This window comes from Zea mays, chromosome 2, assembly GCF_902167145.1.
Source record: "Zea mays cultivar B73 chromosome 2, Zm-B73-REFERENCE-NAM-5.0, whole genome shotgun sequence".
Lineage (NCBI taxonomy): Eukaryota > Viridiplantae > Streptophyta > Magnoliopsida > Poales > Poaceae > Zea > Zea mays.
Window position 1 is genome coordinate 29,055,296 of NC_050097.1, and position 14,046 is coordinate 29,069,341.

The 14,046-nt window shown below is 46.6% G+C and overlaps 2 protein-coding genes across 6 annotated transcripts in view; both read right to left on the reverse strand.

Moving 5' to 3' along the window:
• LOC103646196 (uncharacterized) overlaps positions 1–5,020 on the reverse strand; it is a 40,962-nt gene extending 35,942 nt beyond the window's left edge. For all 5 annotated transcript variants that reach the window (XR_004856162.1, XR_004856163.1, XM_020548232.3 and 2 more), the window contains exons 1-2: positions 4,396–5,020; positions 3,889–3,964 (exon numbers count right to left, since the gene is read on the reverse strand). The gene's annotated coding sequence lies outside the window, so the exon portion shown is untranslated. The remainder of the gene's footprint in view (positions 1–3,888; positions 3,965–4,395) is intronic.
• A 1,293-nt stretch (positions 5,021–6,313) lies between these two features.
• LOC100526753 (uncharacterized) lies at positions 6,314–11,238 on the reverse strand. Its single transcript, NM_001199032.3, has 5 exons — positions 10,457–11,238; positions 10,107–10,234; positions 9,709–9,981; positions 9,289–9,551; positions 6,314–6,839 (listed from the first exon to the last, which is right to left on the reverse strand). The coding sequence occupies exons 1-5, from the start codon at positions 11,043–11,045 to the stop codon at positions 6,506–6,508; spliced, it is 1,587 nt and encodes a 528-aa protein (NP_001185961.1). The 5' UTR covers positions 11,046–11,238; the 3' UTR covers positions 6,314–6,505.
• Positions 11,239–14,046: the final 2,808 nt, after the last annotated feature.

Below are 14,046 nucleotides of genomic sequence, written 5' to 3' on the forward strand. Positions count from 1 at the left end.
ATATCCTTAAGCAAACCTACATGGCTTAAAAATGTTTAATTAAGCACGACACATAGCTTTTATATCACTCCTAAATAAATGACACCAATGCGTCAAAAGTTTATATCCTACATTTGGTATCTTTTAACTTATATGTGCCAAAGTTCGGATTATAGATAATTTGCCCCTCTTGATATCAAATCAAGGTGCATGTCTCCTACAAGTATTCAAAACTTGTATGCACACCTCCAGGGGGAGGTTACTCTATAATCTAATACTTTGAGACTAACACCTTTTCAAGTCTATTTCTTGTGATAGTCTCATTGTAAGGAAAATAAGGTCCCCGGAGAAAGACAACATTCTTCCACTGCAAAATCTCCAAGAACTCTCATGTCTCTCAAGCTCGCCATTGAATTTCAATCGGTATCTTTTGAGACTACATCTAGTATCATTTACATGTCTTCTCCAATATTTGATTAGACTATATTTCATATCATATACTTCCATGTTGCAAAAAAATGCATAAGTGGTGAACTCATATTCTGTTACCTATGCATAAGGGAAGTTAGTCTATTCAAATCATGTCTTGCACCTCTAATTTTCACATGCTTTTTCCTAAGTAGAAGATCTCTGTCAGGGGGAGTTTTCTCTTCGTCTCTAAAGGGGGAAAAAATTCTTTCTCAAGGAGAACACTCATTTAGGGGGAGTAATCTTTTAGTGCTTCTATTGATATTAATTGATAATTCTTTAAAGAGGGCAAGTCTTATTTGCTTCCTATATGCTTTTTAATGTCTTCCTTTTCGGTGGTTGATGCCAAAGGGGGAGAAGGTGTAGGGACCAAAGCAATGAAAATGATATCAAACACCAAACACCACCAAATTAAAATTTTGCTCTTTCAAGTGGTTTTGGTCCTAAATAGGAAATAAGTGAATTATGGAGTTAGGGGGAGGCTTAAGTCCATAATTTCACATTGAGGGGGCATTTATGCATCTTAGCGAGTAGATTGCATATTTACATTCAAATACTTGTATTATTTGCTTACTTTGGTTGTGTTGTCATCAATCACCAAAAAGGGGGAGATTGTAAGGAAAATGGACCCCGGGCCATTTGGCTAATTGAGTTTTGGTGTTTGATGAACAACGCAATCCGTGAACTAATAAGCTCTCTAGTGTTTGTGTTTGTAGTTCACATGATGCAATGAGGATTGGACCAAGGCAATGAGGATGCAACACCTCAAATGAAGACATAAAAAGATGCATAGAAGTCCAAGACTCAAGAACAAAAGAAGCCCGAAGAAATCAGCAAAGAAATCCAAGAAAAGGGCTGTCAGCCAGCGCTCTGTGGCGCACCGGACAGAGTGCGCAGAGAGGCCGAAGACAGGCGCTCTCGGGCTGTAGCACCGGACTGTCCGGTGTGCACTGGACTGTCCGGTGTGCCAATGGGCAGATGGCAACGGTCGGATCCAACGGTCGACTGCTACAGGCGCCAACGGTCGACTGACGTGGCGTGCACCGGACATCTACTGTTCAGTGTCCGGTGGTGCACCGGACTGTCCGGTGCACCCGACGACAGAAAGCTGCTGCTTTCTGTCCAACGGCTAGTTGAGGGTGTGGAGGCTATAAATACCACCCCAACCGGCCATTCTCTAGTGTGTGAGCCCAAGCAACATACCAAGACACATATTGCATATTTCCAAGAGCTCAAACACCCAAGTGCTTAATAGAATCACTCGGTGATTAGTGTAGGTGCTTTGCGAAGTGCTTAGGCTAGTTAGACCGCTCTAGCGCTTGCTCTAGGTGAATCCTAGATTGTTGAGTGAGTTTAGATAAACCTCACATCCCCTCGGCTCTTGCGTGAGCCGTTGTAATTGTACCGAGTGGGGCGAGAGTCTTGCGAGACCGTGACAACCGCGTTTGTGTCACGGCCGCCACCGTGTACCGGAGGGAACGAGGCCCACGGCGTTTCGGCCGGAAGCTCGATAGTGGAGACGGCGGGGAGTGTCCGAGAGGAGCCGGAAGCGGAGCACCACTTGCGCGTGGAGAAGGCCCGCGGCTCTCTACGGAGTTACTCGACCGAGGTGCTTGGCCCTCGCGTGGGCTTCCCTTTGCGTAGGGGCACCAACGAGGATTAGTCGGGACCTTGCGCGGTTCCGGATACCTCGGTAAAAATACCGGCGTCATCCACGAGAGTTTGCATCTCTACCTTGCTCTTTATATTCCGCATTTATATTAAGCATTTAAGTTTCAATCTTGTATTCATACTTATCTAGTGTAGATTGAAACTTAGCCCTTGCGGTAGAGATAGCAACACTTAGACAAAACCTAGGTTGCACATTCTAGTTTGATTATTTGCATAGGTTTTGCTCTAGGGATTAATTTGTGGCCTAGTTTAGCGAAAGTTTTAGAAGTCCTAATTCATCCCCCCTCTTAGGCGTCACCCGTTTTCTTCAATAAGTTTTATAAACAAGTTTACTATTAAAATTTATTACGTGATTAATCAAATGACTTATTACTTGTCAAACATGAGTTCAGCCAAGGCTATAGAAATAATCTTTTTCGACCGAAGGGGTATACTAAAGTAAATCGTATGACGAGATCCACAGAAGAGGCACATGCTGTGATAAGCAAGGTTGTTTTACCTTGGTATGCATTACATATTGCTATTCAAGTGTTCAATGAAGGACCTGCTTTAGTTCTAATACTAAAAAATTGTTCTATGCTTTCAAGTGTTGACTAATACATGTTTTTATGTTATCAGGATGAATGGAGAACTGGCCTGAAAGCTCTTCGAGCTGACAGTATTAGTAAACTGAAGAAAGCATTTCCAGAACTGGTCCAAGAGGTGATTCTGTCTCCCCAAATATTATCTTATGTTCAAGTGAGCCATGCATATCAGAGATTTAATTTATGGAGTGAAGAACTTCCATCTAACAGATATATCATGATATATTGTCACCTTGTGACTGTAATAGACAATGAGCTACCATTAATTGTTGATATTTCTTTGTTGAAGTGTAACCTTGCTGACCACTTTCATATGTTTATAAATCCAGGTTTCAAGGCCATCCAATTTCCAGGATTTCTACATATATGCATTTCGTTATTGCCTCACAGGTATGGTTGGTTTCTATTGTAAATTATAACGCTCCAAAGCAAAGTGATCAAGATGACTGCTATTTCTGTGATTTTTCACAATGATTATCTTTCCTCAAAGTAAGTACAAATGTATAGAAATACCAGCTGCTTTCGTTATTGCCTCACAGGTATGGTTGGTTTCTATTGTAAATTATAACGCTCCAAAGCAAAGTGATTAAGATGACTGCTATTTCTGTGATTTTTCACAATGATTATCTTTCCTCAGAGGAAGTAGAAATGTATAGAAATACCAGCTGCTTGTGAGTTGCTGAATCTAGTATTAGGCTTGCAGTTCCACCCTCAGGTTGACAAGCTTAATAATTACCTCATGGTATTGGATTATACTTTTCTTCCGTGGTTTTGTTCATGCTTTCTTCATTGAGGCTCGGTGCTTAATTGACATGCTATATTTGAAATGTGTTTCAGTACCAAAATGACTACAAGGTGATAACAATGGACCAGTGGATGGGATTTATTTGTTTGTGTAATGAGGTCACGTTTTGAACACTACCTATTTTGCAGCATTTCATTTGTCCAAAATTTAAAAGAACAGCTCAACCTTGGAAACCACTTTCCAATGTTAGTATTCTTTTTATGTTGTCGCTGACATCTGGCATTTGCCTTTTCTAATGTAGATAGACTTCTCAGTGAAATGGGAAACAACCATCTATGCATGCAAACAGAATAGAAAGTAGGGCTAAAACGTGTAGGACCAAATGAATCACGACACCAAATCAAGATAACAAAGAGAGGAATGGTGGAAGGACTGGCTCACCTGGAACAGCTGCAGAAGAGACCGACAGGACAGCCAGAGGATCTGCGCGTGCCTGCCCTTCTGCTACGTAGCAGACCTACAAGAACAACAGACACTATGAGCCAATGCACACGGATCCAACGAAGAGATGAGCAGGAATCGACACAAGAGAAATTAGGATCCGAAGAAAGGAACGGACCACGACGACGGAGTCGAGGAGGAGAAAGGCGCTTGCGCCGAGTACCAGGCGGAGGGAAAGAGGAAGAGACGAGTGAAGGTGCTCCATATATGTAGTAAAATAAAAAGCAGCGACATGGGCGCTATGGCGAAGGACAGAAGCACAGCGAGCCGACGCTGTTGCAAAAGCAGTGGCGACGGGACGGATGCGGAGCACGCATCGAGGCAAGGCAGGGCGCGGATTTGTGGGATTTTAGAATCCGGTGACTAACCCTCACCTAACCCTATGGGCATAGGCACCGCGGAGCACGGCTGCGTACTTCGAGGTCCACAGAAGAGGAGAGCACTGACCTGGCTAACGGCGAAGCGCCGGCCGCAACCCACGCGCCGTCCTTGGCCGGCGTCACTCCGTCGCAGTCTCACAGACCCGATCGCCCGCGCCGTTCGTCGCAGATCACGGCACCACGCACGCCCGACAGCCGACGACCGTCCTCGCGCGCGGACACCGGCGCGCTGCCGTTGGCAGCCGCGTCGCAGCCGAGATCTGCATCGCGGTCTGGGGCTGTGTCGCAATCGAGCTCCACGCGAAGCGCCGGGCGGGCGCAACCCACGCGCCGTCACGCGCTGTCGCTGGCTGTCGTGGCTCCGTCGCGAGCTGAGAGGAGACGGGCGCCCGCGCCGTCCGTCGCAGATCCAGCCGCCCGCGCCGCCCGTCGCGTCGTGCTGTTGCCCCACACCCACGCAAGGAGACGGGACGACCTGAGAGGAGACGGACGCGTCGTGCTGTCGTCCCACTGCGGGCCCACACCCACGCGAGGAGACGGGCGCGTCGTGCTGTCGTCCCACTGCGGGCCCACACCTACGCCGACCAACAGCCAAACGGGCCCACTGTACCGCACGCACGCGTCGCTGCCTAAAAGGATGGAGTCGCGTGAAACGCTCTGCGCGCAGCGTTCCCGTGTAACTTTTAACTAGAAGTAATGTGTAGCAGTATTTAAAAAAACAGTGTGTTTATAATTATATTATTAATTGTAAAATGTCCTCATAATTTTATAGAAATAGATTTATATAAAGTAGTTACAATTTTTTGTGATGGATATCAATATAATTGCAGATGAATTCATATGAGCCTTTCAAGGGGCACTTTTTAGGAATGTTGAACATGCAAAACACATGTTTTTATAGGCCATCAGCGATAGAAGTGGGCAACTTAGAACCATGCATAAATATAATTTATGGTAATTTACATTTTTCATAACAAAATTTTGTTGATTTGTATATTTTATTTAATTTTGAAAAATATAAGAGCTTGCAATTTAGATGTAAACTTAATGTGTTGCTTAGATTATATATTATAATCATAGTTAGGCAATTAAAATGTAAATTTTGTGCGTCACTTTAGATTATGATTATATTAAGTGAGGTGGGTAATTTAGATACATGTTTATGGGCTTATGTTAGGTTATTCTTAACAAGGGGATATTTTTTTTAAAAATTAGATGTTATTATGAGAAATGGTGATTAATGTATATAGAATTGGTTGGTTGCCAGATCTTTTTTACCTCTATGAAAATTTTATAGATTTTTTAGCGTGTCTCATGAGAACGGACACAGATAGCCATTTTATTTCTTCCAAAGACTTGTTGTTTTTAACCTTTGGTTCTATCATTATCATTTTGTAGTTAGAGTTTTTTATAAACTCACCCTCTAAATAGTTTTAAATTTTTTTCATCCTCCGACATTTATATATCTTATACACACTCTAAAGAATTATTTTAACTTTCTATCCGTGGCTAGCGAGAATTTTGAAATAGATGACGATATTCTTGGATAGCCAATTTAAAAAAGATGTTGGAGAGTGCTCTGCCGTAAGATATCTATTTCTAACAATTATGAATGATATAAAGAGCCGCTTAAAATTAATCTCACACTTATTATCTTCACGGCCAGGGCTGTCCAGTGCCAAGTGTGACGGGGGTGACGGCACATGGCCCTAGATTTTTACGTTTTGTGAGTATAAATAATGTAACAAGGCAAACACTGTATGATCATTTATAAAATAAACTGCGAAATCTTGAGCTTAAAATAAATAATATGAGAAGACAAGAATATGATAATAGATCAAATACAAAAAGAACCTAGGCAGAGAAACGATAGACATTTCAATGATCGAAACGGAACAACACGAGAGGATGAATTATTTGCCCATCTCGGCAAACAACTAATTTTAGGAGGCCACTAATCAGCTAAACACAGCACATAAGAAGTAGGGAAAAAAAAGAATGAACATTTTACCTTGAGCCACTTGCCAACATAGTACTAGTACCTAGGAACCTAAATAGGAATTCCACATGAACAATAATAAACAATCTCATCAAAACTAGCATCATCGGCTTCAGCTCCTCATCAGCCTAGCTACTTCCTCCGTACGTGGGTGGACCAAAGCCCACGACAGCCGCCGTCACATCGGGCTCGAGGAGGAGTCCGTCCAGGGGAAAATTCCCTGGCCCGGCCCGAGCACGTTCATGGGGTCGAAGCGGGCCTTCCTGGCCACGAAGCGGTCCCAGCTGGCCCCGAAGTGGTCGCGCCAGTGCGCCAGCGACGGCTGCCTGGCCAGGTACTGCTTGGCGCCGAGGCGCCGGCAGGCCTCGTCGGCGACACGGCGGTGCTGCTCCAGGATCCTCTCCATGCAGGCGCGGCCGCACCGCGCCGGGTCCGTCGACCGTAGCACGCTGAAGACGTACATCACACCGTCTGGCGCCGCCGGAACCACCGCCGACATGTTGCCGTCCCACCTGAAAATATTGCAGCGCACCAAGCGTGGATGAGCAGGATGACGGGTGCGGTAGCAGCACGAGCTGGCGTATGACGAGAACCAGAGTTATTATAAAGGATGCCATGATCCGACAGTGTATGCCCGACTATAGGCTTTCGGGCGGTGGTGGTGCCGGTGCGTGCCCTGCGACGCCTTCCTAAAATGGCATGGAGGAGGAGGAGGAGGCCGTGACAGGGTCAGGGTGTAGGGCGTAGGCCCTGCCATGTGGTGTGGCAGGATGTAGATTCGCTGTCTGGGAAAGGCTCAAAGGCAATTTGACCACTAGAAAAGGTAGGCTGTGCAAGCATCCTGTGCTGCTGCCTGCCAGCATAGCGGCAGAGCCTGCGAACGTGACAAAACCCCTGAACGCCTGGGCCAGGCCTGCTAATCCCGGGTTCTGAACCTCACGAGCTGCAGCTTTTGTTCAAGAGTTGCTTAACACACCCACATGCAAACAAAACTGAAGGAAACTGGCACTGTACATTACAAAAAAAAATGTCATGAAACATGTAGTACAACCTCTCAGTCCCCAAAAAATAATGGAATTTCAGATTTAGATTGGTCAAACTTTCTTAATAAGTTCGTCTCAGTTTGTAGAAAATATAATTAATTTCTATGACTCTAAACAGTTACACTATTAAAAAAATCATGATAAATGTAATTATATTATTTAGTAAAAAATTCGAATTTCAGTACATATATATTGTGTTAGAGTTGAGACAGATTGATTGATCCGGCAGAAAACTAAAATCACAGCTTTTCTAAGATGGAGTGAGTAATCAACATCATGTTGCCACACTACTTTCTCGTGGTAAAATTTTTTAACATACCTTTTGCATGATTTTTTTTTGATAAGATATAGAATTACACGACACGGTTACGCACATTTCAAAAGTCAGTGTCAAGCGATTTGCAACCGACCAGGCGACTGCACACGGGGAATAATCACCATCATGTTGCCACGGTACTTTCTCCTATCAAAGTGACGAGTCAGCCAGCCAGGAAGGGTGTGGACACGCTAGGGTGCCAGTGCCACTGCCACCATACTGGCACTGCCATTTGAGGAGACTGCACTGCACTGATTGCCCTCGCGACTTGCTGCAGCCGTGCCATGGCTAGTGGTAGCAAGGCCAGGCGACTGCACATAGCTCAGTAGCTTATCTTCACAAGAATCACTATCACACTCTATTACCAGTTGTTTCAAATTTCACTTCGCAAACAGTGTAATCTACATTACAAATAGTATTTTATATGACCATTTATACCGTCACGTGCAAGCAAGCGCTGCAACTTGCAAAAGGCCAGGCGCCCAGGCGACTACACAGAGATTCACGATATTCCTAAGGTAGGGTAGCTATGGAGAGACGACGCCTTTCAGAAAATATGCAAGGCCATCACGGCTGGGCTTGGCTTGTGCATCGGATCAATAATAGTCTCTAAATTTTACAATATAAAAAATCGGATTAGACTAGAATCGAGTTTATTTTCTATTTATTTTTGGACTAAAATTTATTAATGTCTCAAACAAAATTGTAAAGAAACATTAGAATCGTGATGCATTACCGATCCTAATTGTGCACTACTATAGCAGCAGCGTACACTGCAGTGCAAAGTTTGCGAGAAGAAATGGCTACGTATAGTTTCTTTTCTTTTCTGAAAGTGAAAAAAATAAAATGTCTAGTTTTCACTGTGCATAAAGACGTGTGAGTGTGATCGTTGACAAGCGACGCAAAGGTGCAGTCCTGCTGGGAAAGGACACGGCCTATGAGGTGACCACCGCTACGACGCCCCTGTGACGACGACTGAGAGGGAGAGCCGGCGATATGCCATAGCATTGTCACAATTGGACCAACATGTTGCGCTTGGTGTTTGGCAACCCATTTCTGGGAGGAAAAACAACGGGCCAGGTACCTCGAGCTAGGCTGCACCTGACGATGTGCAATCTGCCTGGCCGTGTTCATAGATCACGCAGATGAAAGAAAAAAAAGGAGGCACGAGCTTTTGTCTCATGTTTTTGGAATGCTTTGAGATTCCCTGCGGGTGATGACAAGGCGATCACGCCGGCCACACCATCCAAACGTTTTTTTTTTGCGCAGGAAAATCATGCAGATTAATACCAGTGTGGTGTGAAAGGGACGGACTCCTTTATCTACCCACCCACGACCACGAGGGCCGTGGCCATCACTTCTTTTTTTTTTCAAAAAATAAATAAACCACTGAACCCTTTTTACAGTTTGAAGAACTACTTTTATGAATAAATATATACTCTTACTAATATATAGTACAGTATGATGAACATCTTTTATGACTGGCTAATCCATCCTAAGCCACTATAGTTCATGCATCCATGCAACCAATGGACCAAGCATGCCGTCTTTCATACGTATAAAATAAAAAAAAAATATGAGTGGACGTGGGTCGCACCGTACCTGTGAGTGAGGAGGGGGTAGACGAGGACGGGCCCCTCGAAGTCCCCCTGCGCGATGGTGGCCATGAGCAGGTCCATGAACCGCGCGACGCCATGCCTGGGCACGAAGAGGTTGAGCCAGGGGTGCGGCACGTCCCAGAGGCCCCGCCTCCTGAGGCTCTCCTCCTCCATCCGCACCCTGTTGAGGAAATCCCAGTAGGCCACCTCCACGCTGTACGCGTGGGGCCTCAGATAGCTCAGCTTCCCCGACACCAGGTCCACAACCTGCACAGAGCAAAATTCGGAGGCAGGCCACAAGCCCGGCCGGTCGTTCAGTGAGTGCTTTCCTTCTCGAGGCTACTGTTGACGATGCTAACGTGACGGGGATACTGTCACGCGCTCCTGATAGAGTGGTAGAGACGATGAGCTAGTAGAGACTGACATGGTCAGCAGCGGAGTCCTGCCGTTGGAAGTCATGCACCGCGAACTCGATGCAGTAGTAGTAGCAGACCTTCTTGTTGGTGCCGTCGTCGGAGCCGAAGTCCGGTCTGAAGTTGACCTGGGCGGGGAAGGCCACGGAGGAGCTGCGGAGGGACTGCTCGTTCAGGACCATGAACCCCTCCACGTAGTCCACCAGCTCTGGCATTGAGACCAGCAGCTCCTGGTCCTTGGTGAACGTCTCGAAGCTGTCGTAGAAGGCCCTCACCCATCTCACCTAATAATCATAGAAAATTATCGGCCAAAGCTGCTTTTAGTTACCAGCTTTCCTGATTTCTTTCTATTTCTGCTACCAGCTAGAGAGGAAGCAGATCGAGGGCGTGCGCAATTGTGTCTGTGTACCTTGGGCGGAGCAACTTGCAGCGGAATCCTTGCGCGGGTTATGATACCGAACTGGCCAAGCCCACCAAGTACGGCGAAGAAAAGCTCCGGGCTCTGGGTGGGCGAGCATGTCACCACCTCCCCTGTGCCTGCAACCGACGGGACAAACAACACATAAACAACCGGCAAAGGAACAAAGGCCACCGATCACCCGTATCTTTTCTTTCTTTCTTTCTTTCTTTCACCGAAGAAAAGGGAGGGAGAGAGAGAGACACGGAAAAGAGAGATCAATTAGGCGCGCGGCAGATGGTGCACGCGAGCAGCGAGGCCGTGCGGAAGTGCATGATGCGTGTACGGCGCGCGTAACGTACCTGTGACCACCTCCAGCTGCAGCACGTTGCTGATCTGCGGGCCGTGCTTGAACGCCTGCCCGCTGATGCCGCCGTTCGACAGCGTCCCGCCCACGGTCAGGTACAGGTAGTCCGTCCACGACCGCGGCGCCAGCCCGGCCCTCAGGCACTCCTCCAGCACCTCCACCCACAGCGCGCCGCCGCCCACGTCCGCGTACGCCGCGCCGCCGCCGTCCCCGTCCCCGCGTCGCACCACCTCCACGAGGCGCGGCAGGGCGCGCGTCTCCACCACAATGCCGCCGCGCGCCTGGGCCTGCCCGTGGAGCGAGTGCCCCGCGCCGCGCGCCGCCACGGCCGCCTTCGGCCCCGGCCCCGGCCCCGTCGACGACAGCGCGCCCAGGAGCCGCGCGATGTCGGCGGGGGACCCGGGCTGCATGACCGCGATGGCCGCCTCCGAGACCACGCCGCCGAAGTCGCGTGCCGCGGATGCTGTCGGCTCCAGCAGCGCCACGGGGCCGAACACGTCGGAGGGGCTCTGTATGAAATTCACCGACGAGCAGAGCAGTAGGGCCACGATCCCGGCGTACGTGCACAGCACCTTGCCCTCCATGGCTAGCTGGCTATAGTGTCTTGCTGTGTGATGTAGCTACTATTAGCTTTCACAGGGGCATGCGCATTTGGTTGCCGCTTGCCGGTGCACGGGGCCAAGACGGAAGAATAAGGTCGCGACGTGCCGTGCTCACGTCCCCGTCAAGATCGATCTTGGGTTCCCACAAGAACTGTGGACGGATGGAACAGCAAGGAAGAAGCAGCAAGAGCCACCAGGAAGCTCACTGAGTGCATTATATATAGCCGGTGTCGTCGCTACCGATGCCGGGCCCGAGAATCTTAGTTTGATCCTATTAAAGCTGTCTCAAGCATATTGTGCATATGATACTATTTTATATTGTATACTACACTATTTATAGTAAATTTTTAAATAAAAAATAAGATGATATGTATGATAGGTAAGCTGCTCCAATGCCAACGTGGGACAGTACCATCAGCTGACATGGTGGTCTAAACGATCGGTATCGACCTCTTCACGCGCAGTGCAATGTGGCACGATCAGTCGGTCGGTCTAAACAACATCGAGTATGTTGGGGTCCGTTTGGTTACGGGACAGTCAGGACTATACATGTCCATTCGTGTGTGTCGGGCCGGCACGGCACGGGCACGGCCAAGCACAGCACGTTACTGTGCGTGCCGGGCACGGCACGATCCTACTTCCGTGCCGTGCCGTGCTGGCCCGCGGGCTAAACTGTTGGCACAAGCACGGCACGAAAGTGGCTTAAACGGGTTGTGTCGTGCCGTGCCTCTGGCCCGGTCAGCCCATAGGGCCGGGCTGACCCGAAGCACAGTAATTTCACAATAAACAGCTGAATCAAATTTCACACAGTTCATATATCAAATTTCAGTCAATTCACACAGTTCCTATATCAGATTTCACACAGTTCCTATATCAGATTTCAGTCAATTCACACAGTTCACAAAACATCTCAGAAACAAAATCACAGTTCACAAAAGTTTATGCAAACAATATACTAATGGAGCCTTAGTGCAATGCTGCCTCATTAAAAACCTTCCTAGGTAAAAACTCACACCTCGTGAGAAAACCCTAGGAAGAAAAAGAGTAGAGCCAGCTCCTATATAGGTTCAATTTAAGTCCAGAGTTTAATAGTTCATCACAAGTTACAACAGAAGAACAGAGTATAGTAATAGCAATAATTCAGCTGCTCAAGATCTACCCGCTCCACCAGATCCTCCACCTCTTCTTTCTTTGCCTCCACCAGTTTCTTCTAGGTACATTGCTTCAAAAACAACTTCAAGTTCTTTGGTATCTTTCTCCACCGTGTGCTGACTATGCAAGTCAGCAAGCTCCCAGTCCTTTATGCAAGACAAAACTTCAACCATATCAGGAGTTAGGCGCCGCCGTCGGTCTTCAAGCACCCTGCCAGCTAAACTGAAAGTGGACTCTGATGATACAGTGGAAGCAGGCACAATTATAACATCTTTAGCAAGTATAGAAAGCACAGGATATGTCAACTTGTGTCGCTGCCACCAGTTTAGAAGAATGAAATCAGAGTCAAACTGGGTGACAGTATCACTATCAAGATATGATGACAACTCAGATATAGCAGCAGCAGTAGATGATACAGCTGTAGGAGTAGCTCTAGTAGATTGGGAAGGCATAAGGATATCATCCCCATATATGTCATCCCATGCCTCTGTAGCCTTACCTGCCGTACCAGCACTCTTATGTTGTTGTGCACTCAAGCACACTTCACCAAATTTCAATTCATATATCTGAAAAATCTTAGTTAGTTTAGACCGAATGTATGTAGGATACCTTGAATAATCAGTTCCATTAAGTCCAGACAACCTCATAAGAAGCTTATTAAACCCCCTCATTTTTGCTCTAGGATCCAATACAAAAGCAAAGCAATATAAAACAGGTATCTTCCTCCAATATTTCAAATATTTTGTTTTCATAGGAACAATAGCATCTCTAAGCAAAGCATCATTTTCAAAAGCATTTAGATGTCTAGCAATTTTAAGTATATGATGAAGCATCAATGTTGAAGTAGGATAATAAATTCCAGACAAAGCAACAGTTGTATCATAAAATAACTCAAGAAAAGATAGAATTCTATCAGCAATGTTCCTTCCAGTATGAGCCACTTCAATTGGTCTTAAACCTAGCAACCTTTTTTCTAACTCCCAATCAGAATTGACGTAATGAGCAACTACACTTATGTAATCTTCTTTAGTCTTTCCTGACCAGATATCAGATGTAATAGCAATAGATGACACAGACTTTTTCAAAGTTTCCATTAATTTGTCCATACGTTCATTATAAAGCTTGATTAGCTCTCTAGCAATAGTTTGTCTAGATGTTTTAACAAATCTAGGATTATGAGCATTCACAATATATTCTTCAAATGCATCACATTCAACAAAGGAAATAGGTAAATCTGTTCTAGCAATCAAACGACACAATTCAATATGTGCCCTAGCATCAGAGTACTCCCAATGCATTAGTGAACCATCAGGATTATATTTAAGCATAGATTGAATTCTACCAGATCGTTCCTTTTCTTTCTTAGCAGCACAAGTATCAACATGGCGTAGCAAATGTCCAGTGCCACCAGAGGATTTAGCAGAAAATGTAGCCTTACAGTGGATGCATATGGCAGAGACCCTTACCCTCCTACCATTCACCAAATCTTTTACCTCTGTGAAGTCATTCCAAGCTTTAGACCTCTTCTTCCCTGGTCTATCACCTTCAACCGTGCTCTCATCGGTCGGGCTCGTCGATCCCGTCCCAGTACCACCACCAACAGGCTCTGGCTCAAGGTCCACATTGACAGCAGCATCTGCGCTGCTGCCGAGGATGAAATGTCGAGCATCCTCAGCATCGTTGTGGTCCTGCAGCCTCATCTCCGCGGCCTCGGCGGCTGGATCTAAGTCCATTTCCATGGCCGCACACCTGCTGGACCCCCAATTCCTCTGCGGCTCCGGTTCCTCAACGGCGAGCGGCACCAACCTAATCGGTCGGCGGCCTGAGCACA